This window comes from Dendropsophus ebraccatus, chromosome 1 (assembly GCF_027789765.1).
Source record: "Dendropsophus ebraccatus isolate aDenEbr1 chromosome 1, aDenEbr1.pat, whole genome shotgun sequence".
Lineage (NCBI taxonomy): Eukaryota > Metazoa > Chordata > Amphibia > Anura > Hylidae > Dendropsophus > Dendropsophus ebraccatus.
Window position 1 is genome coordinate 15,319,497 of NC_091454.1, and position 22,342 is coordinate 15,341,838.

The 22,342-nt window shown below is 43.7% G+C and overlaps 1 protein-coding gene across 3 annotated transcripts in view; it reads left to right on the forward strand.

The window, feature by feature from the left end:
- The window catches only part of SHISAL1 (shisa like 1), a 95,044-nt gene that overhangs the window by 42,969 nt on the left and 29,733 nt on the right, over positions 1–22,342 (forward strand). For 2 of the 3 annotated variants that reach the window (XM_069967920.1, XM_069967915.1), the window contains exon 2: positions 17,593–17,701. In XM_069967920.1, the coding sequence (XP_069824021.1) occupies positions 17,626–17,701 (76 nt within the window). In that variant the 5' untranslated portion in view covers positions 17,593–17,625. The remainder of the gene's footprint in view (positions 1–17,592; positions 17,702–22,342) is intronic. The other variant, XM_069967926.1, reaches the window with a different exon arrangement.

Below are 22,342 nucleotides of genomic sequence, written 5' to 3' on the forward strand. Positions count from 1 at the left end.
CCTCCCATTGTGCCGTATAATGAATCTCCTGCGGCCGCCGTCTCCATCTTTCCTCCCTGTCCTTCCATTAGTCTTTGCACTACGGCGCCTCCTCACTCCACACTATAAATCCTTCCCGGCTTTTACTCTCTGTGCAGTTTTCTCTTTGTTTTCCATTATGGCGGTCTACACTTTATAAAGCCCTACAAGCGTCCCCTGATGATAAACCGATCAACTAATCCTGCTGCTGAAACCTGACGGTGTTCAGTTTCTCTGCAGCAGCGCCACCACAGGGGAGATGAGGTATTACACAGTGCTGAGTAAAATCAATGGGCAACCATGAAATTTCTAGACCCCCCCCCCCCCTGCAAAGTCTGTAACAGGGTCCCCCAACTTATATACCATGTACAATACTGTGGTCAGGCACCAGATCCCATGTGCTACTGCTACTTCTGCCCCCACTATTCCTATACCCTGTATAGACCATAGGAACACAGTAACTCACACACTCAGAGGGTGTTTATTCGTCTTTCCCCTTCTTATCCATTTTCCAGTGCTAAAGCATGGAAAGCAATAACTGAGAAAAGGAGTAAAGCAAATAGTTGCAACAGAAACCCCTCCCTACTTAACTCCTCCCATTGTTTGGCTCCACCCCCATCTGAAATTAACCATGTAAGAAAATAACAAATCTGTTCATGTCTCAGCAGGTGTCCATTTTATTTCCTCTCTTCATCCCTTTTCCAGTGCTAGTGCATGTGAAGCAATAACTTTAAAAAAAATGTAAAGCAAAAACCAGACTCCTCCCACTTCATTGAACCCCACCCCCATCTAATCCACAATTCAAAGTACGGAAATGGACTGTGGTTTGAAATGTAAAAAATAAAAATAAAAAATTAGGTGTCCTTTTCACTTTCTCCCCTTTCTCCCTTTTCAGTGCTAGTGCACGTGAAGCAATAACTGAGAATACGGAATAGCTGCAGCAGAAACCTCTCCCCACTAAACTCCTCCCACTTCATCCAGGTTTAGAGTCCCTTTAAAGGGGTACTCAGATGAAAAATTAAAAAAATATATATATTTTAAATCAACTGGGATCAGAAAGTTATATAGATTTGTAAATTACTTCTATTTAAAAAATCTCCAGTTTTCCAGTACTTATCAGCTGCTGTATGTCCTACAGGAAGTGGTGTATTCTTTCCAGTCTGACAAAATGTTCTCTGCTGCCACCTCTGTCCAGAGCAGGAAAGGTTTTCTATGGGGATTTGCTACTACTCTGGACAGCTCCCGACATGGACAGAGGTGGCAGCAGAGAGCACTGTGTCAGACTGGAAAGAATACATCACTTCCTGCAGGACATACAGCAGCTGCTAAGTATGGGAAAACTTAAGATTTTTAAATAGAAGTAATTTCCAAAGCTATATAACTTTCTGATCCCAGTTGATTTGAAAAAAGAAAAAAAAATAATCGAAGTACCCCTTTAAGTATATTTATAGCATATGTGTGCTCCATGCAGTGTGTTATTTATATCTCTACGGTAAGCAATTGTAATTAGATTTACTCCTGGGTCCTACTTGTCTGGCATTAATAATACCGTACCGAGTTCTCTAGGAAAAAGATTTAAAAAAAGGAGAAAAATGAGCCTTGAATGTAAATTCCTGGTAGTGCGCGGAGGCTCGTATATAAACTATCTGGGCTAGCTAATAATACGCTAATGACATGACGTCCCCGGACGTGGCGGAGCTGGAAGCAGAACCAGCAATGCGTCTGCACTAAATACTTCAGCCATCAATCTATGGTAGCGCTGACCTGGAAGCTCTCCATGAATACCCTCTCCGAAGAGATGGCGGCAGCAGATTCTGCTGAAGGATGTGGCGCTAAAAATAAGTGTCCTGCAGGGCGTTGGCGGCTTTCTGGGAGCTCTTCACTGTACGCGGCAGCCTCATGGTGTCGAAAAAACAATAGAACAAATGAAACAGTGGACAATATGGCAGAATTTTATGGTCTAATTCGTAATTACGTAAGTTATACAATAATGATACCTGCCACCACCACTAGGGGAGCTCAGGAGCTGTTTATACACTGGACTCAATACGCTATAACCATAACTTTTTTTTCTCCCATTCACAGAGACATAGGAGGCTTTTTTGTTTTGTTTTTTTATCCTGTATTGTATTGTAAAATTTAACCCCTTAACAACCGTGGGCGTACATTTACACCCCCACTGCCTGGGCCTTAACGCAGAAGGGCATAAATGTACGCCCTGGCACGAGCTGAGCTCGTTTCATAGCCGGTGAGGACCAGCTGCTATCTGCAGCCAGGCCCTCACCCTCAATGGCGGGTGGCCGCGTTAGCGCGGCCGCCCGCCATTAACCCCTTAAACACCACGATTAAGTGTAAGTGACTGGAGCATCTCCGGTCACTTAGCAATCGGGACCCCGCAGCGTGTCTGTGGGGGTCCCAATCGTATGGCCTGACTGCCGGAAGTCTCTTACCTTACTCCGTGCAGTCAGATCTTCAATCTTCTGATTCAGTCTACCACAGGCCTTAGGCAGGCTCTATCAGAAGATCACAGATAACACTGATCGCTGCTATGCAAGGTTTTAAATATTCCATTACAAAGTACACCTGCTCCTGAAAAGAACAAGCCCTCACATGGCCCTGTAGGTGGAAAAATGAAAGAGTTATGGGTCTTAAAAGACGAGGAGGAAAAAACGAAAACGCAAAAGTGACAATTGGCCCGGTCCAAATAAAAAATGTATACAAATAAAAAATATTTCATAAATTAATTTAAATCAAATTTTGTGGGGTAAATTTTTTTTAAAAAAAAAGGTTGTTTTTAGGACCAAATGACTTAATTTCATATTTTGGGTCAGTACTGTTATTTTGATACCATTTTAATATAATTTATTAGCATTAGTATACAGTTTTTTTTTGTGTGTCGACACTTAAAGGGAAACTGTGGCCAAGATAATGCTGTCTAATCTATAGAGATCATGTTATAGAGCAGGAAGAACTGAGCGGATTGATATATATCTTTGTGGGAAAAGATTCAGTTTAACTTGATTGAAATCCCTGATCATTCTGTATTGAGGAGTCCAGTGGGCGGTGTCACATAATAGACTGGACTCTTGGAAAGATCAAATATTTCAATCAATAAATAACTGAATCTTTTCCCATAAAGTTATATATCAATCCGCTCGGCTCTTTCTGCTCTATAACTTGATGCCAATAGCTTAGATAGAATTATCATGGTGACGGTTTCCCTTTAAGAAAAAAAGTTTAAAAAAAATGAAAATAAAGAAATAAATAAGTTTGGATATATCCTTTTTATTTCTACTTTTTTATTTATAAATGTAATCTTTTTAGGGCCCTTGTAAAAGGTTTGTGGCTTGTAACATACACTGCAATTGTAATGTATTGTAGTGTACTGTGGTCCAGCTACACCATCTAACCACCTAGATGCCACAGGTTATAGGACTGCAGCATCTAGGAGGTTAAATGCTAATTCCCATTGCTGATGGATGGTGTGTGTGTATATATATATATATATATATATATATATATATATATATATATATATCCCCCATCCCTCCCAGTCTTTACTCTCCATGAAGCAGGAGGCTCAGGATGCACAGTACTAAGTCTCCAGGTATGGCTGAGGGACAGAGAAAGGTCCATTAGAATTCAGTGTATGCTACAATGTAAGTGGATCCTCCGTCACTAATCTCCTAGGACCTTGGGCGTCTTTCCTTCTGCATCTTCTCTGTTGATCCTTTGAAATGTGAAGATTCGACGTCCCTTTGATGTCTCCTTACCGTCCTCTGGCTAAACAGTTTGTCCAATTTTATCATAAAAGTGACAAAGGGCATTGATGTCACGGGGGGGATAGGATACAGAGGCTGTCAGTGTCCTCTTCACTGAAAATCCATTACTTGTCGGATATTATAGGGGGATATATAGGGCTGTACAGCCAAATTGGATCTTTTGTTGAGCACAATTATATATGAAGAGGAAGGATTTGTCTTGTCAAGGTCGTGGAGTTAGGATAAATAATAGATAGATAGATAGATAGATAGGAGATAGATAGATAGATAGATAGATAGATAGATAGATAGATAGATAGGAGATAGATAGATAGGAGATAGATAGATAGATAGATAGATAGATAGATAGATAGATAGATAGATACAATATAGGAATCACTGTGGCACTCCAAAGTAGTAAAAAAATGTGGTTTATTCACCCAAAACCGCGGTTTTGGGCGAATAAACCACATTTTTTTCACTACTTTGGAGTGCCACAGTGATTCCTATATTGTATATTTCAGCACCTATGGTCTCAAGGGTGCACACTGATAGGCACCAAAACATTTTTTTGACTTATTGAGTGCTGCACCATTTCTCTACATTGTAGATAGATAGATAGATAGATAGATAGATAGATAGATAGGAGATAGATAATAGATAGATAGATAGATAGATAGATAGATAGATAGATAGATAGATAGATACATAGATAGATAGATAGATAGATAGATAGATAGATAGATAGATAGATAGATAGATAGGAGATAGATAGATAGATAGATAGATAGATAGATAGGAGATAGATAGATAGATAGATAGATAGATAGATAGATAGATAGGAGATAGATAGATAGATAATAGATAGGAGATAGATAGATAGATGATAGATAGATAGGAGATAGATAGATAGATAGATAGGAGATAGATAGATAGATAGATAGATAGATAGGAGATAGATAGATAGATAGATAGATAGATGATAGATAGATAGATAGATAGATAGATAGATAGATAGATAGGAGAAAGATAGATAGATAGATAGATAGATAGATAGATAGGAGATAGATAGATAGATAGATAGATAGATAGAAGATAAATAGATAGATAGATAATAGATAGATGATAAATAGATAGATAGATAATAGATACATGATAAATAGATAGATAGAAGATAGATAGATAGATAGATAGATAGATAGATAGATAGATAGATAGATAGATAGATAGGAGATAGATAGATAGATAGGAGATAGATAGATAGATAGATAGATAGATAGATAGATAGATAGGAGATAGATAGATAGATAGATAGATAGATAGATAGGAGATAGATAGATAATAGATAGATAGATAGATAGATAGATAGGAGATAGATAGATAGATAGATAGATAGATAGATAGATGATAGATAGATAGATAGATAGATAGATAGATAGATAGGGGATAGATAGATAGATAGATAGATAGATAGATAGATAGATAGGAGATAGATAGATAGATAGATAGATAGATAATAGATCAGTGTATCTTTCTTTTTCAGGAGTTTTTTAATAGCTTTTTTTTTTTTACTAGCTTGGCTAAAATCAGTAGTCATGTTCCAAGGATGTTACATGAATCAGACATTGTCTTACAGGGTGTATACCAATAGGTGGCACTAGAGATGCAGTTTCCTCCTAATTTGCATATATTTTCCCAGCGTCCATTGCCTGTAAGGTGCCTTATGCCAACTGGTGTTCTCTGCAAGGAGTAACAATACTTCATAAGAGTATTGGGTAATAGACCTGTAATAAATATATATATATTGTTCAGCATTTGTTTCCCATAATGTTCCTACCTTAACATACATAGGCTTCCACCATGCATAAAGTCAAAATCCATGTACTCTTTCTTTGCACCTTTGACCCTTTGTGTCCCTTTCAGGCCTCCTTGCATACTGACATGTCTCCGGGCGTTATCCATCAGCTTACTATGTGTACAGTGGATCCTCTGTGAGTCTTGCTGCCGGGATGCTGTAGCACATGTATAATTACGTTTCTGATAGTCCACACCAGAAGGAATCCATGATTAGAAGCTCTTTCAGCTCTTAGGCCTCAGTGTCAGCCACATGACGGAGCGTCAGAGGAGATGGCTGTGTGCGCAGATGACAACCCATCACTCACCTGGATCCTCTATTGTGTGATGAATGACGGGTAACGTCAGAGAAGGTGCGCTAAAGCGACCGAGCCCTGAAACAGTCATTGTGTACAGTGGAAGAAGCAAGATTTACTGTACAATTCTTTGTTCTTCCCAGAATAGGAATAACGGATTAGTGGCAAGACTTTAGTTGTGACCTCTCTATACCCTTGCGTCTGGTCTTGTCTATTGCTGAGCTATACAGGCCTCCCCCGTCCACTAATGAAAAGTGATCAAGCAGTCTCTATCTCGCAAAGGGTTTCAGACAGTGCCTGTGCCTGGCTTTCTCCCTCTCTGCTTAAAGGGGTTTTCACATCTGAAGAAGTTATCCTCTATCTACAGGATTTGGGAGAATAAGCTGATAAGTGGGACCCCCAGCGACCACAAGACAGGGATAAATTGTCCCCCAGAATGAGGGGAGCACACAGTGTGTGGCCAGTGCTCCATACAATTTTGGTGTCCCACCACGGGTGTTGCTTATGGTTACACCCTTCGCAAAAGTCTATACTCTAACTAAACTATGGTGATGAAGCAGTACCTAAGTTTTGCCACAAGATGTCACTATTGTATGTAATGGTACTTATGTTTTGCACAGCTGCAGGTAACTTAAGGGTTATTGTTTATTGTGATTTGTACACCAAATCTCTTTTCTATTTTCTCCACCTATCTCTAAGCTCCTTTCTTCTATGCTTCTCTTCTCCAGCACTCACAGGGATTATTGCATCACCTGTAGGAAGTTGTTACATGAAGAGAGGAAGCACACGCCCACACTAGTCAGTCTTAGCCATGTTTCTGAACAGAGAGAAAGCAAGACAAGTTGGTCGCTATAGTGGTCCCACTCCAGAGCTTCAGACTAGTTGGTCTTAGTCTAGTGGTTGAGCAGAACAGACGTGTATGGGAGACTAAGTCACCAGTTTCTTGAACACAGGACTTCTACACACTATGCAGTGTTAAGCTACTCTAGGGAGAGGACAAGTCAGAGAAACCCCAACCCACGCTGAGAACAAGTCTATAAGCGCAGGACCGTATCCTGATAACAAGAGGAACTGATCCGTATAGAGAAAAGTTGCTAGAAGCTACGTAGTCTATCTCGCAGCGCGGGTGTCACCAGGGAACCTTGGACACTCTGTTTATCCCAGGTAACAGGGTCTGGGGCTTGTGTCACCCTCTAGGATGGGTCGCCCGACACTGGTGGGCAATAGGTGGTGCAAAAACAAGAAGTTAAAACACGGGGACAAGTAAAAGTCTAATTTTAAGTTTACAGTATTCTACCTCTTCTTCTAAAGTTCCCGCAGAGCACACTTCTACCCTGGGTTGGGACTCTCACGACACACTCCTCTCCTCTAAACCTGCAGAACAGACTCCTTTCCGCTGTTCTACACTCTCAACACAAACTCCTCTCCGCTACTCACTGTTCTTCCACTCTGAAGGTTCTCAGTACAGTTCCTGTCTAGTCTAGTTTGCAGTCCGCTATTGTATAAAAGTATACTCTCAGTAAAGAAGATTTATTTATGATAACTGGACTCACTGATTCTTGTTCAAGCACCTACACAGTAGAAACCACATCCTTGGGTCGTCTCCCCCTTCTGTGGGTGGCGGTACCGATAGTTCGGGTAGGTCACAGATATTTGTCCATGGGATCCCCTCACAGCCCGGCAGGTCACCGACCACAGGGGAAAGGGTATAGCTAGCCACCCTAAACTAAAAGCCACCATACCTGTGTGCCCATACCTGACGTCACAACAGTATACCATCTGGCTAAGCTATATTCTGACCGACCACTACGTGGCGTCACGCGCTATCATCTAGCAAGTGACCAGTAGAGCACACACCACACAATCTCTATGGCGCCTTGGCATTGTTTGGAGGCCACATGAAGATACTATATGTGATGACTGAAGTTGTGAATCCATTAAACCATCATTAGCAGTGGGGTCGGGACAGGGGAAGGAATTTATAGGAAAATGCTTAGTATAATTGACCAATTAAGGTCACACTGCCCCTTTAAATTTCACAGAGCTGGGGTGCAAGTGCCCTAGGAGCCGCAGTCGCACGTCAGGCAGAGAAGTAGGAACGCGGTCGGGTAAGGTGCCCCAAGGGGTCGAAGGAGACGTGGCACCAGGCCCCATCATGTAGACTCCAGCGTTGGCATAGCAGGTGCAGGTGCGGCAGGGAGCAGGTGCGGCAGCGGTCCAGAGTGCGGGTTGCTGCCATGTCTGTGCAGTGCCCTACAGTTTTTTTCAGGGACAATTTTGTCCCTGTTCTCAGAATCAGTGGTCGAATCCCCAATATTTAGCTTTTCATATGGATAACAGATAACTTATTCAGATAGGAGTACCCCTTTATGTCCACTGAATCTGGGCATCTTGGTGGCCAAATTCTCTTAATGGACTCACGCACTTGTTGGATAAGCGATGACATGATCCCATTATGCAATCATCAGTATAGGTATATGGGTATGACTGGGTATATTCTGTCCAGAGACTGGGTTATACTTGTGCCTAGTCTCATCACTTGTGTCTCCCTTTAAGACGGACACAGGACATGTGACCTGCCTTGGCGCCAAAGTAGAGAAGCACATTGGCACTGAGGATGTCCTGTCTGCCTTGGCTACACTGGAACTGTGTCTGCCATGTCTTCCCAGATCAGTGCCGATCAAGTGCTACAACCAGTGCTGGACTGGCCCTCCATAAGACCGGGGAATCCTCCGGTGGGCCTCCCCTCCTAATGTAATTACCTCTATTTGCTCTTGGAGCAGGGACAGATGCCTCTTTTTCTTCCCTAATGTGTAACCTCAGACAGACAGCTGCTAAATTTGCAGGTATTCTATATGTAAAGGAGCGGTCATTTCTATACCGCTCATCTTCCTGCCCCTCCGATCGCTGTACTTGGTTGTTTAGCCTAAAAACATCAGATAGCATTAGTAGCACAAACTTTACTTATGTTTGCACATACTCCTGCCATGTCATTGGGGACGGCTCTGGCACAACATGTCTCTTCCTTCTCCATCTGGCATTTTATTCCCCCCAGAGGGGCTCTGCGAGACAGTGGCAAAAAAATCCAAATGTCATAGAAAATAAACTTGTTAAATCTAAAAAAAGGACACAGAAAAAAAAAAAAAAAAAGAGGGGGGGGGAATAAAGCCAGGTAGGCCCACTGATGTTGGCTAGATTAATTGTTGCGTCTTATTCTTTGGTCTGGTTTGGTCTATATATATATATATATATATATATATATATATATATATATATAGGGTCTGATCTGTTATCCTTTCCTGTATAGGGGTCTGTGTTAGCTTAGGGGTCTGTTCTGGGGTCTGTATTAGTTTTGGGGGTCTGGTCTGTGGCCTGTATTTGTATATGGTGGTCTGGTTTGTGGTATGTATTAGTTTTGGGGGTCTGGTCTGCGGTATGTATTTGTTTATGGTGGTCTGGTCTGTGGTATGTATTAGTTTTGGGGGTCTGGTCTGTGGTCTGTATTTGTATATGGGGGTCTGGTCTGCAGTATGTATTAGTTTTGGGGGTCTGGTCTGTGGTCTGTATTTGTATATGGGGGTCTGGTCTGCGGTATGTATTAGCTTAGGAGTCTGGTCTGTGGTCTGTATTAGTTATGGAGGTCTGGTCTGCGGTATGTATTAGTTTTGGGGGTCTGGTCTGTGGTCTGTATTTGTAAATGGGAGTCTGGTCTGTGGTCTGTATTAGTTATGGAGGTCTGGTCTGCGGTATGTATTAGTTTTGGGGGTCTGGTCTGTGGTCTGTATTTGTATATGGGGTCTGGTCTGTGGTATGTATTAGTTTTGGGGGTCTGGTCTGTGGTCTGTATTTGTTCTATGGGTGTCTGGTTTGCGGTATGTATTAGTTTTGGGGGTCTGGTCTGTGGTCTGTATTTGTTCTATGGGTGTCTGGTTTGCGGTATGTATTATGGCCCTATTCCATGGGCTGAGAGCGCTCGTTTGCTCCTCATTCCCCACTCGCTGCCGCAGCTATTCAGCGCGGCGGCAGCAAGCGGGTGAGTGCGGGAAGGGTGGCAGGGAGGTGCTGAGGGGCTGCCCGGGTGATCGCTGATCATCCGCGCAGCCCATAGGATACAGCAGAGTCTGCTGCCGATGCTCCTATTCAACGGAGCGAAGGCAGCAGATCGTTGCTGTATCAGTCGCTTGTTTTTTAACATGTTGAAAAACAAGGGACTGCAACGATCAGCCGACATGAACGATGTCGGCTGATCGTTGCACTCTATTCCACGGGACAATTATCGTCCATAGCGGCCGATATCGGACGAATACGGACGATAATCGTTCCGTGGAATAGGGCGTTTAGTTTGGGGGTCTGGTCTGCGGTCTGTATTTGTATATGGGGGTCTGGTCTGCGGTCTGTATTTGTATTTGGGGGTCTGGTCTGTGGTCTGTATTGGTTTTGGGGGTCTGGTCTGTGGTCTGCATTTGTATATAGGGGTCTGGCCTGCGGTATGTATTAGTTTTGGGGTCTGTGCCGTTGTCTGGCTTTGTATAGGGTCTGGAGTGTGACCTGTACTTGATTTAGGGGTATCTGTCATCTGAATGTGTTAAGGTGGTCTGATCTGTGGACGTTTTTTAGGTGTCGGGTATTTCATTTGAGATATGATGAACTGTTTTTTGGGTCAAATGTAGTAGGCCGGGATGTGTCCTTTTTTAGTATCTCCCAGATGTCCCTTCTCATAAATGTGTTTAAACCTGAAATCATATGTCAGTGAGACATCCCCCATTTGTTGTCGGATTTTCCATTCAGAAGTCTAGGAAAGCTGAGTGACAGGAATGCAGGTTGAAATATCGGTTTTCACAGTCACCCAACTTTCCCAGAAACGGATACAATAGAACTTTGTACAGGCTGGAATGATTCGAGGTTGTCGGTTCTCTCTATATCCCCAGTCTGCACAGCATACGTCTTATTCGGCCTGGCATAACTTACTACCCCCCTATTGGATATGTTTGTAATTCACTGGAGCAAGACATTGAATTTTTATGAGGAACATATCATTTCTTCTAGACGTTAATACCACGCCTGGGTAGATGACATGCAATGTCAGCACCAAGCGTTGTATCTATCAGAATTTGGCGCCAGGCATCTGCCATTGGGTCAGAGGTGAGCTAAATAAACCCAGGAATTTCATTAAAATTAATCTAAACTCAATATAAGTTGTTGGAGGACGTTACCGAGTTCACATTCTGTTCTCCGAGGTTCGTTCCTTCCAGAAATTGTTGATATTCTGATGGAAAAATGTCATTTCTACGCATCAAATAAACTTCTTAAAACAACATTTTTTGGGGCGAGGAATAAACACAATCCTGAACCAGACCATGGCTGGAGCTAGGAGATCCTTATTGTCAAAGCTTTTTGGGAATTTTTGAAATTTTTGAGACTTTTTGAAATTTTTGTGGCCATTATTTTTTGTACATTTTTTAATGTGGAATTGCATAGTTTTCTGATGTAATATTGGGCCACCTGTGGTACACCAAAAAGAGAGAGGGGGCTCCATGCTGAAGATAAATATACTTTAATAGCCCCCTACTATAGCCCTGGGGAACATCATCCAGGACAGCAGGGGCTGGAGCTTATTTTTCCTCCATGATCATCTCCTTATTCACTTACTGTTCCTTTGTAGAGGGGTGTGGGATAGTAAATAGTAAAGGGGGTGGGGCCAACCATGCCTAGGCCCCTCCCCCGAGGGTCTGTCTCTATTTTCTTTTTTAAAGATGGCCGGACTTCCCCTTTAACTACATTGATATAGTGCTCAGTCCTATATGCTCCCATGTATTATAATAGCCACCACTTCCTGTACTCACAGCGGTAATCTAATAATAATCGTTGTGGAATATGGTGAGTTTCTGATACAATCCATAGTTCTTCATATGTTGGTTTGCCAGTCTTTTAGAATCTACTAGAAGAGTCTCTTTACCTATTATATTCATTAGCAAAAACTTAGCATCTTTGTCAATAGTAATTGTCAGCTCTTGGAACGAGATGAATGTATACAATCAGGGGGAATTCTACTCCCTTATATCTCTATAGTATACCCTCAGAAGCAGCAGCATGGAGGACATTAAAGAGCAGTGCTGAGAAGTGTAAGCTGAAAAGAGTAAGCTAAGGTAGAAAACTTAATGGAGCTTTTTTTCTCTCTTGCTTCCTTTTCCTCCTCTTACTATCTCTGTAGACTTCTATGAGCAGAAGGTAACCTGTCATGGACATGGTCCATCTGGAGATTATTTTAGCAGTCTTTCAAAGTAATGATGAGTGTAGGAGGGAGGGTAAGAAGCAAAGGACCATGAAAAACGAAGAAAGAGGCGTTTTTCTCTGGTAAGATATGTGAAAATATTTGTAGGTTGGAATTTGAATAGTGACTACGCCTTATGACCATGTAAAGCAAATCAAGGCATTTATCCTACATTTATCGGTTTAAAGGGAATCTATCATAAGGAAATTACCTATTATAAGGGTATTCCACTAAAAAAAACATAACTTTTGATATGTTGCTGTCCATGGTAAGACTGACAATTCCTTCCATACTTGTTATTATTTATTTAGTCTTCTTCCCCCAGTTCTGAGCTACTAAAAATTGTGTGTGAGCTTTTCTCTCCATCTCTCCCTCGCTTCTGGGACAGCTGATGTAAACAAGTCTCTGGCTGGCTTTATCTGCAACTTTATAACTTCTTTATAATGCTGGGAGGGTTAATCTGAGGTCAAATTGCTGATGAACTCACTGTGAAAAACAATTCAGGCAAGATGGCTGTCCCTATATACTCTTTATTTTCTGAGACCCAAAATACCCCTCCAAATTGGAAAATTTCCACGTTGACCTCAAACGGCAAGATTTGGCATAGCAAGTTACCCTGGAGCCCACCTGACAGCCGTATACTTAGAGTTTCGGAGACACATCTGTAGTCTATAAAAGTACGGAAAGTCAGATTTATCGTAAAAAAAAAACAACAAATCACATACAAATGGTTGCAGGAGATAATTTGTTCTGCGACTACACACCGTGACCCAGATAAACTCCTTACAAAGAGAACTCTGAGGCGTGAAATAAGGAATTTAAGCTTAAATATCGAGATCGAGACAGATGGGGGGGACGGGAACTTTAGAGGGGAGGGGGCGGAATATGGATGAATGTCTAAAACTTTTATATGATTTTTCCAGTTCCTTTATAAAGTTTTCACCTCCTTCAGACTCTATTACGGCAGAGATGGCAGCGGACGTTGTACCGTTCACCTTTTCAGGGTTTTTAGAACTTTAAAATATGGGATGAATGAAGTAAAACAACTAAATGGGACGATAGTTGCATAGTTACATGATCCACCCAACACAGGGACGATGACGGCCTTCCTTCCTAGAGTTCTGAGCTGTTTCCATTACTCCCATTGAAGTGAATTTAGATAGCCAACACCTATCTCTGCTTGGATGTAGAAGTAAGTGGCCGCCTCACCGGACACTGGTGGGGGAACGTAAGAATTGTAGCATTTCTCTAGGAGTAAGTTGGGAAAGCAAAACTCACAGGCCTTCTGTATGAGTAGGAAGGGGAATCAAGACTCTCATGCTTTATGTACAAGGGGGCAGGAGGATCAAGACTCTCATGCTTTCTGTATGAGTAGGAAGGGGAATCAAGACTCTCATGCTTTCTGTATGAGTAGGAAGGGGAATCAAGACTCTCATGCTTTCTGTATGAGTAGGAAGGGGAATCAAGACTCTCATGCTTTCTTTATAAGTGTAGAGGGGAATCAAGACTCACATGCTTCCTCCAAGACTCACTTGCTTTCTGGCAGAAGAATCAAGACTCTAATGCTGTATGTACAAGGGGGCAGGGGAATCAAGACTCTCATGCTTTCTGTATAAATGGCAGGAGAATCAAGACTCTAATGCTGTATGTACAAGGGGGCAGGGGAATCAAGACTCTCATGCTTTCTGTATAGATGGCAGGGGAACCAAGACTCTCATGCTTTCTGTATAAATGGGCAGGAAAATCAAGACTGTCATGCCTTCTGTATAAATGGGCAGGAGAATCAAGACTCTCATGCTTTATGTACAAGGGGGCAGGGGAATGAAGACTCTCATGCTTTCTCTACAAGTGGTCAGGGGAATCCAGACTCACATGCTTCCACTATTAGTAGGTGGGAGAATCAAAACACACATGCTTTATTTATGAATGGATGAGGTGCAGGGCTTATAGGCTTTTCATATAAATGGGCAGGGTAATCAAGACTCATGGGGGGGGTATCAGTGAGTGGGGGAAGCAAAGGTTTCTTTATGAGCAGACAGGGGAATCACTCTCACATCCTTTCTTTGTGCTTTCTGTATGAGTGGGCAGGGGATCAAGACTCACATGCTTTCTGTATGAGTGGGCAGGGAAATCAAGACTCACATGCTTTCTGTATGAGAGGGCAGGGGAATCAAGACTCACATGCTTTCTGTATGAGTGGGCAGGGAAATCAAGACTCACATGCTTTCTGTATGAGTGGGCAGGGGAATCAAGACTCACATGCTTTCTGTATGAGTGGGCAGGGGAATCAAGACTCTCATGCTGTCCCTATCCATGATTGGGGAAGCAAGAGGCTTTTGACATGAGTGGGCAGAGGAATCAGGACTAACATGGTTTTTCAATGAGTGAGTGCGGGAAGAAGGATTCACAGATCTTTTCTTTGAGTGGAGTTTTCTCTTTGAGTGGGTAAAGAAGCAGGACTCAGTCTTTCTCTAGGGATGGGCAGGGGATGCAGGACTCACAAGCTTTCTCTAGGGATGGGCAAGGGAAGCAGGACTCACAGGCTTTCTCTAGGGATGGGCAGGGGATGCAGGACTCACAGACTTTCTCTAGGGATGGGCAGGGGATGCAGGACTCACAGGCTTTCTCTAGGGATGGGCAGGGGATGCAGGACTCACAGGCTTTCTCTAGGGATGGGCAGGGGATGCAGGACTCACAGGCTTTCTCTAGGGATGGGCAGGGGATGCAGGACTCACAGGCTTTCTCTAGGGATGGGCAGGGGATGCAGGACTCACAGGCTTTCTCTAGGGATGGGCAGGGGATGCAGGACTCACAGACTTTCTCTAGGGATGGGCAGGGGATGCAGGACTCACAGGCTTTCTCTAGGGATGGGCAGGGGATGCAGGACTCACAGGCTTTCTCTAGGGATGGGCAGGGGATGCAGGACTCACAGGCTTTCTCTAGGGATGGGCAGGGGATGCAGGACTCACAGGCTTTCTCTAGGGATGGGCAGGGGATGCAGGACTCACAGGCTTTCTCTAGGGATGGGCAGGGGATGCAGGACTCACAGGCTTTCTCTAGGGATGGGCAGGGGATGCAGGACTCACAGGCTTTCTATAGGGATGGGCAGGGGATGCAGGACTCACAGGCTTTCTCTTGGGATGGGCAGGGGATGCAGGACTCACAGGCTTTCTCTTGGGATGGGCAGGGGATGCAGGACTCACAGGCTTTCTCTTGGGATGGGCAGGGGATGCAGGACTTACAGGCTTTCTCTTGGGATGGGCAGGGGATGCAGGACTCACAGGCTTTCTCTAGGGATGGGCAGGGGATGCAGGAATCACAGGCTTTCTCTAGGGATGGGCAGGGGATGCAGGACTCACAGGCTTTCTCTAGGGATGGGCAGGGGATGCAGGACTCACAGGCTTTCTCTGTGAATACTGACTGGAAACAAAAACACACTTTCTCCCTGTGTATCCCTCTTTTGTATGCTGGATACCAGGCAAATCCTACACATTAGATATCAAATAAAAAAATGAGCAGCTGACAACATATTTACTAAGTAGAGCGTTCTAAAGGAAGTCATAAAAGAGAAGCATAATAAGCTGCTCCACCTCCATCTCTGAACATCCCACCTGTCTGATCATTGTTTCCCTCAATAGGAGACGGCCATCTTGAGTGTTTTCTTCCCATAGAAGCCGCTCTTTTGTTAATAAGCACAGAACAATGGGGCCGTCGGCTTGTTTTGCAATCTGCAATCAAAGGAAATTTTCTGGATGGAACCAGTGTTGCTAAACAGTGACTCATTCTGTTGTATAGTTCACATAAAGAAAGAACTCACCGGCACTACGAATCACAGGTTGATCGCTTGGGTCAGTATCGGATATACCACACACGGTGATCCTGGTGGTGCTCAGTTCATAAAGTAGGCCATGTAGACATAAACAAAGTAGAGATCCACGAACGGCACTTCACCTAAAATCTTCACCTTTATTTCATATATAGACAGTTAGGACATGGACATCATGGAGGAACTTGCTCCCAGGCTGGGAGCAAGTTCCTCCATGATGTCCATGTCCTAACTGTCTATATATGAAATAAAGGTGAAGATTTTAGGTGAAGTGCCGTTCGTGGATCTCTACTTTGTTTATGTCATTCTGTTGTATAACTCCCGTATTTTGGAGATTAAAGACAAGTCTCAGGCTTGTTGCCCGGCAGTATATTGGGGGGTTTAATGTGATCTTCTCCAGAGATCGGGATTCTCATCCACCACTGATCTCTGCTACTGGCTGTATACAGGGACCTACAATAGTTATAGAAGGTGCGGCTGCGGTAGCAATTGCATTCATGGTGTCTGAAGGGGATCTAAGACCCTTCTACCATGGGAAAAATATCAATCTTATAAATGACACGAAATAAGGGGGTCCTGGTACAGATTTTGCCCCTGGTTCCAGGAGCTTTAACTTATGCATCCCTCCTGACCTTGTTTTTGGTGGGCGAGGTGATAGTGTCGGTGTCGAGGTGTCGGACTGGCCCACCAGAGTACCGGTGAATCCTCCAGTGGGCCCCCAGCTTAGAACCTGCACAAACACTGACTGACATGTTGTTTCTCCCTGGTTCTTCATTGGTGGACCCCAGGATCATTTCCCCTGGTCGGCCCCAGATACCCCAGTCCGACACTGGTAATACCTCTAGGCAATTAAAGTCTCGAATACACAATTGATTTCAGTCTTGAGTACTATCTCATTCTCGAACGTGTGCCATTAAGGGGCATTTTTTGGTGTCTCCGAGGCAGGGTTTAAATTGCCTGACTTTTCTTCCTAAAATGTTGTAGAAGGAGTAAGAAGGAAGCGTGTTGTTTACTTTAAGAGAGGTCATATGTGGTTGTTCTTCCTGTTCCTCAAGGAATAAACCAAAGTGACTCAGAAATGGAATGGGTTTCAGCTGTGTGATATCTCGAGTCATTGACATACATAGAAGGGACTGCCCCATACTGAAGAGCAACCTAAGCTTCCAATTGTGGTCTTATATTGTTTCCCCCAAAAAAGGAGACCGGGTGTTTCTTTCCATGACCCTTGGTCAAGTCCCTCAAGTTTTCCATCAAGACCGTTCCTCTGGGGATAAAAGTCCTGTACAGGTTCTCTTTGCCCAATAAAAAAGGAAGCAAGAGGAAATAACCAACCATGGCTCAATCCTCCTTTTACGGGACCCATGGCAGCCAAATAGTCTGCCTCTTTGCTCTTGTCTTACTTTATTTATTGGCTATCCATCCCTACATGTTACCACGTGCATTGACATGAGTCAGTTATTGCGTTGATCATCCGGTTGGCAGTCAACATTTTTTCCAATTTATTTCTGTGGTCCAGACATAGCGTTTCCTTCATATCTAACAATGATGTCTTCTCTTATGTTCTAGGTGATTCTCTAGTGGACAGATGAGAGCAAAAGGATGACTAGCTGGGCTCACCGCTGTCTCAACGGTCTCATCTTATTTCTCTTAGTAATGTCTTCAAAAGGTAAGACATGTAAGTATACCATCGAAAAATATTCCCTTGATTGGTATCTTGTCTTAGAAAGTGATGAAATATCGGTATGATATGTGATATTCTTTTAAACAGTGGTGGCCCAATCTCTTGGATCACGATTGAACCATCACCACTGATCAATTTTTCTGTAAATAGGTCACCTGACTGTGCCGGGGAGGCCGGACTGCAGCCATTCCCATTCGGCTGGGTCCAATTGGCTGTTCACCGCACAAGGCTGGCTGGGTGTGCCCCATTGCAGGAAAAACTAAGGGCCCTATTGCCTGAAACGATTATCGGCTGTACGTGGCCTATTTGCGGCCGTTCCAGCCAATAATAGTGTTGTGTAATAGCTCATGCCTAAAGACAATGATCAGCCGACATGCATGATGTCATAATAAATACAACAAGAAAAGTGACGGTTTGCCGGACGTCGCTCCAAGTCATATGGGCCACCCGGATGATCTAAGGACTGGGCCACCACTCCCACAGCTCCCCACCCCCAAGGATAGTACACGGGGGTTGTGATGACTAGATGAAATGATAGTATATGGGGAGAGGAGAGGATAGGACACAGAGAGCAGTGATGCCTGGAGGAGAGGATGGTACATGAGGGGGTCCTTACACTGAGTTATGTTCTCTTATTTGGAATGGAGACCAATTGTTCCTCCCTAAGGGTACAAACCCACACACCGTATACGCAGCAGATCTGCAGCAGATTTGATGGTGCAGATTTGATGCTGTGTTTAGTTATTTAGATCTAATCTGCTGTGTATCTGCTGCGTATCTGCTGCGTATTTGCTGCGTATCGCAGCAGTAAATACGCTGTGTATACGGTGTGTGTGTTTGTACCCTCAGAGTAAAAATCCAGATACAACTTTTGCTTCACTCCTATAACTCCACCACGTCTTGTAGTCCTACCGGTGCCATATTGCTATGTACAGTACATATGATATGGTGATAGTATACATATGGGGGGAGATTTATCTAACATGGTGTAAAGGGAAACTGGCTCAGTTGCCCCTAGCAACCAATCAGATTCTACCTTTCATTTTCCAAAGAGTCTGTGAGGAATGAAAGGTGGAATCTGATTGGTTGCTAGGGGCAACTGAGCCAGTTTCACTTTACACCATGTTTGATAAATCTCCCCCATGGAGTTTCCGTAAAACAACCCTATTTATCCCTCAGCCTCCAGATCGTAGATTAATACAATATGTGGGGACTAAAGACTTCTCATTCTACGGCTTGTTACTAATTTTTAAGCAACTACAAATTGTTCAGATTGGAACCACATGTGATATAATGAAGCCGAGGCACAAGAGTCGGGACAAAGTAGATGGTGCTAACTAACTGCAGGCCCCATTGTGGCCTATTCAGTGAGTGTTCTAGCCCACATTAACCTTTGTATATGGGGAGGTTCATAGGTAATGGTTTAGTAAGCTTTCAGCTCATCTGAGTTAGAAAAACACAGCCACTTTCTCATAGAGACATAGAGGTTTGCAATTAAGCTCTGTTCACTTCAATGGAACTTAGTTGCAAAACCTGCACCCAGACTGGAGACAAGAGTGGTGCTGTCTCTGGAGGAAAGTGGCCATGTTTTTCTAACGCATGACAACCCCTTTAACCCCTAGACGACCCAGGGCGTATAGTTACGCTATGGAAGTCTGTCCCCAGACGACCTAGGGCGTAACTGTACGCCCTGGGTGTTTCTCCCGCTATGAAGCGTGCTCCGGAGCGGAGCGCGCTTCATAGGAGGTGGGGGCCGGCTGCAGTGAGCAGCCGGGACCTCACCGGTAATGAGACGCTGCAGCGATCGCGCTGCCGCGTGTCATTAACTCCTTAAACGCCGCGATCGTGGCGCGACCGCGGCGTTTAAGTGTAAGTGACAGGGGGAGTCCCCTGTCACTTACCGATCGGGACCCCCGCAGTGTGACTGTGGGGGCCCCGATCGTTGAAACAAACCGCCGGAGGTCTCTCACCTGCCTCCGTGCGGTCCGATCGGCGATCTGCTGCACTAAGCCTGCACAGTCAGGCTCAATGAGCAGATCGCCGATAACATTGATCAATGCTATGCCTATGGCATAGCAATGCTCAGTGTAAAAATCCAAGTACTGGATGTACAAGTCCCCCAAAGGGACTTCAAAAGTGTAAAAAAAAAAAAAATAAAAACACTAACACACTACCCCAAAACCCCTCCCCCAATAAAAGTTGAAATCACCCCCCTTTCCCATTATATAAATAAAACATATAAAAATAAATAAACAAATAAACATATAATATACCGTAGCGTGCGTAATTGTCCGATCTATTAAAATATAACAAGCGCCATTGCGAACGGTAAATAGCGTACACGGAAAGAGGGAAAAAAGTGCGCGGATTACCGATTTTATGTTACATTATATAGAAATTTTTTTTATAAAAAGTGATCAAAAGGTCCGATCTTCACAAATATGGTATTAATAAAAACTAGAGATCATGGCGGAAAAAATGACACCACATACAGCCTCATAGGTGAAAAAATAAAACCGTTATAAGCGTCACAAAAGTCCCATTTTATTTATAATTAATTGCCAAAAAAAAGGATTTCATTTAAAAAAAAAAATATATAACATTAGAGAATCTGTGTAACCTGCATATGGTTGTGTTCGGACTGACCTATAGAATAATTGTATCATGTCGCTGTTACCATATAGTGCATTACGTAGACACAGGAACCCCCCAAACGTTACCATATTGCATTCTTTTTTGCGATTTCACCAATTTATATCTTCATAAATAATATATTTGGGGTTCCATCATACATGTTATGGTAAAATGAATGACGCCATTACAAAGTACAACTATTCCTGTAACAAACAAGCCCTTACATGGCTTGTAGATAAAAAACTGAAAGTGCTAGAGCTCTTAGAAGGGGAGGAGGGAAAAACGGAAACACTAAGATTCAAATTTGCGCGGTCCACTGGGTCATTTTGGGCCTGGTCCTCAAAGGGTTAAGCACCAACCATGGATAACATACGCCTCTTCCATGGCCTACGCCAACTATATCCCCCACTCTCCTGATAGGCGGGCAAGGGCGCAGCAAGGCGGGGAGGAGGCGTGTCGAGTTCCACATCGGGATGATGTATATGATGACAATCTATGTACAACACTTTGGAGTTTGTTAGCCCAATAGAGAAAACATAAATAAGGATGGGGGGCATTTAGGAAGACCGGCAGACTCGTACGCCGGTCTTAAGTTAGGCTCCTTTACCCCAGCCTGCATCCGGCGTACCAAGCCTGCATTCGGCGTACCAAATCTACACCTGCTCCCAGCAGGTGTAGATTTGGATTATGATTTACGTAAATCATAATAAATGAGACGAGGGAGGAGGTCACGCCTCCTTCCCGCCTTGCCACGCACCCCCTGAGCCCCCCAAGGAGAATGGGCGAATCTGCGCCCTCTCCTTGGCGTACGCCCCTGCCATACCTTTCATAAATGTCCCCCAAGGAGTTGTTAGGTGATGCACATGCATATGGAAGGGGCCACATACTATTTTTGGTATTCCAGAAAGTTAGCCGCCCCTTGAATAATGATGTCATTCCTTTACGTAGAGGGTCGTCCCTTCTCTTTCTGAAGGCAGAGATAACTTTTTGTTGTTTACTTTTGAGAGCGGAAAAGTTTTTCCTACGACGCCCCATCGCTCGGATAACTCTAATGCCATAAACCACCTTCACGAGCCCGACTCATTAAAATGTTTGAAATAACTGGGATGTGTGAATAAAACATTGGAAGTTAATGTAGGATGAAGTCATGTTGTATCACATCCATCATAAGAGATCTCGAGGACAAAGCGAGGCAAGAGGTGACCTCGCGACTAAAATAGCTCCGTACTGACTTAGACTTTCCACGAAAACCAAGCCGATCCATCTGAGCCGTATGTAGGTTAACGTCTGGCGGAGTCACTTCTTTCCCCGTTCTCTTGTGTTAGACATTTAATTGGCTGTATCATGATTAAAATAAAAAAGATCCCCCCCCTCCCTTCTCGCTACGAGGATTAATTCAGTCACCGCCGTCTGCTCGACTTCATGCATTTCCCATTTGGATAATACAGGCGCAGAAGAGATGAAAAAGGAATCTCGTCAGAAAATTTCCAGAAACAAAGCGAGTTCGTTCTCACAGTGCGCGGGAAATGATGTTCTTTTGTGCTTCCCCTTAGAAAAGAACAAGTAGAATGACGTGACTTTTTTTTAATGATGTTTTTATTTTGAAGTAGACTCTACCAGTGATGGCCACCCATTCTAATGAAAGTCCATAGGCCCCTTGTGTGGGTGTATACGGGCTTGGAGCCTGAAGAATTGAGAGTTCTTAACAAGGAAATGTGGACTTTCCCAGGTCACTATCCTTGGAGTGGTCTCTGGTAGAGATGATCGAACTCGAACCTTATCGAACCTTCGTCATTTGATTGCCGATGCCTTCCTGTTCTGTGGGGAAGGTGGAGACAGCCCGAGTACCACCTGGAAAACAGGGATACAGCCTAGGTAATAGGCTGTATCTCTGTTTTCCAGGCGGTACCCGGGCTGTCTCCACCTTCCCCACGGAAAGATAAGGCATCAGGAATCAAATGACGAAGGTTCGAGAAAGTTCGAGTTTGATCGAACTTGAAA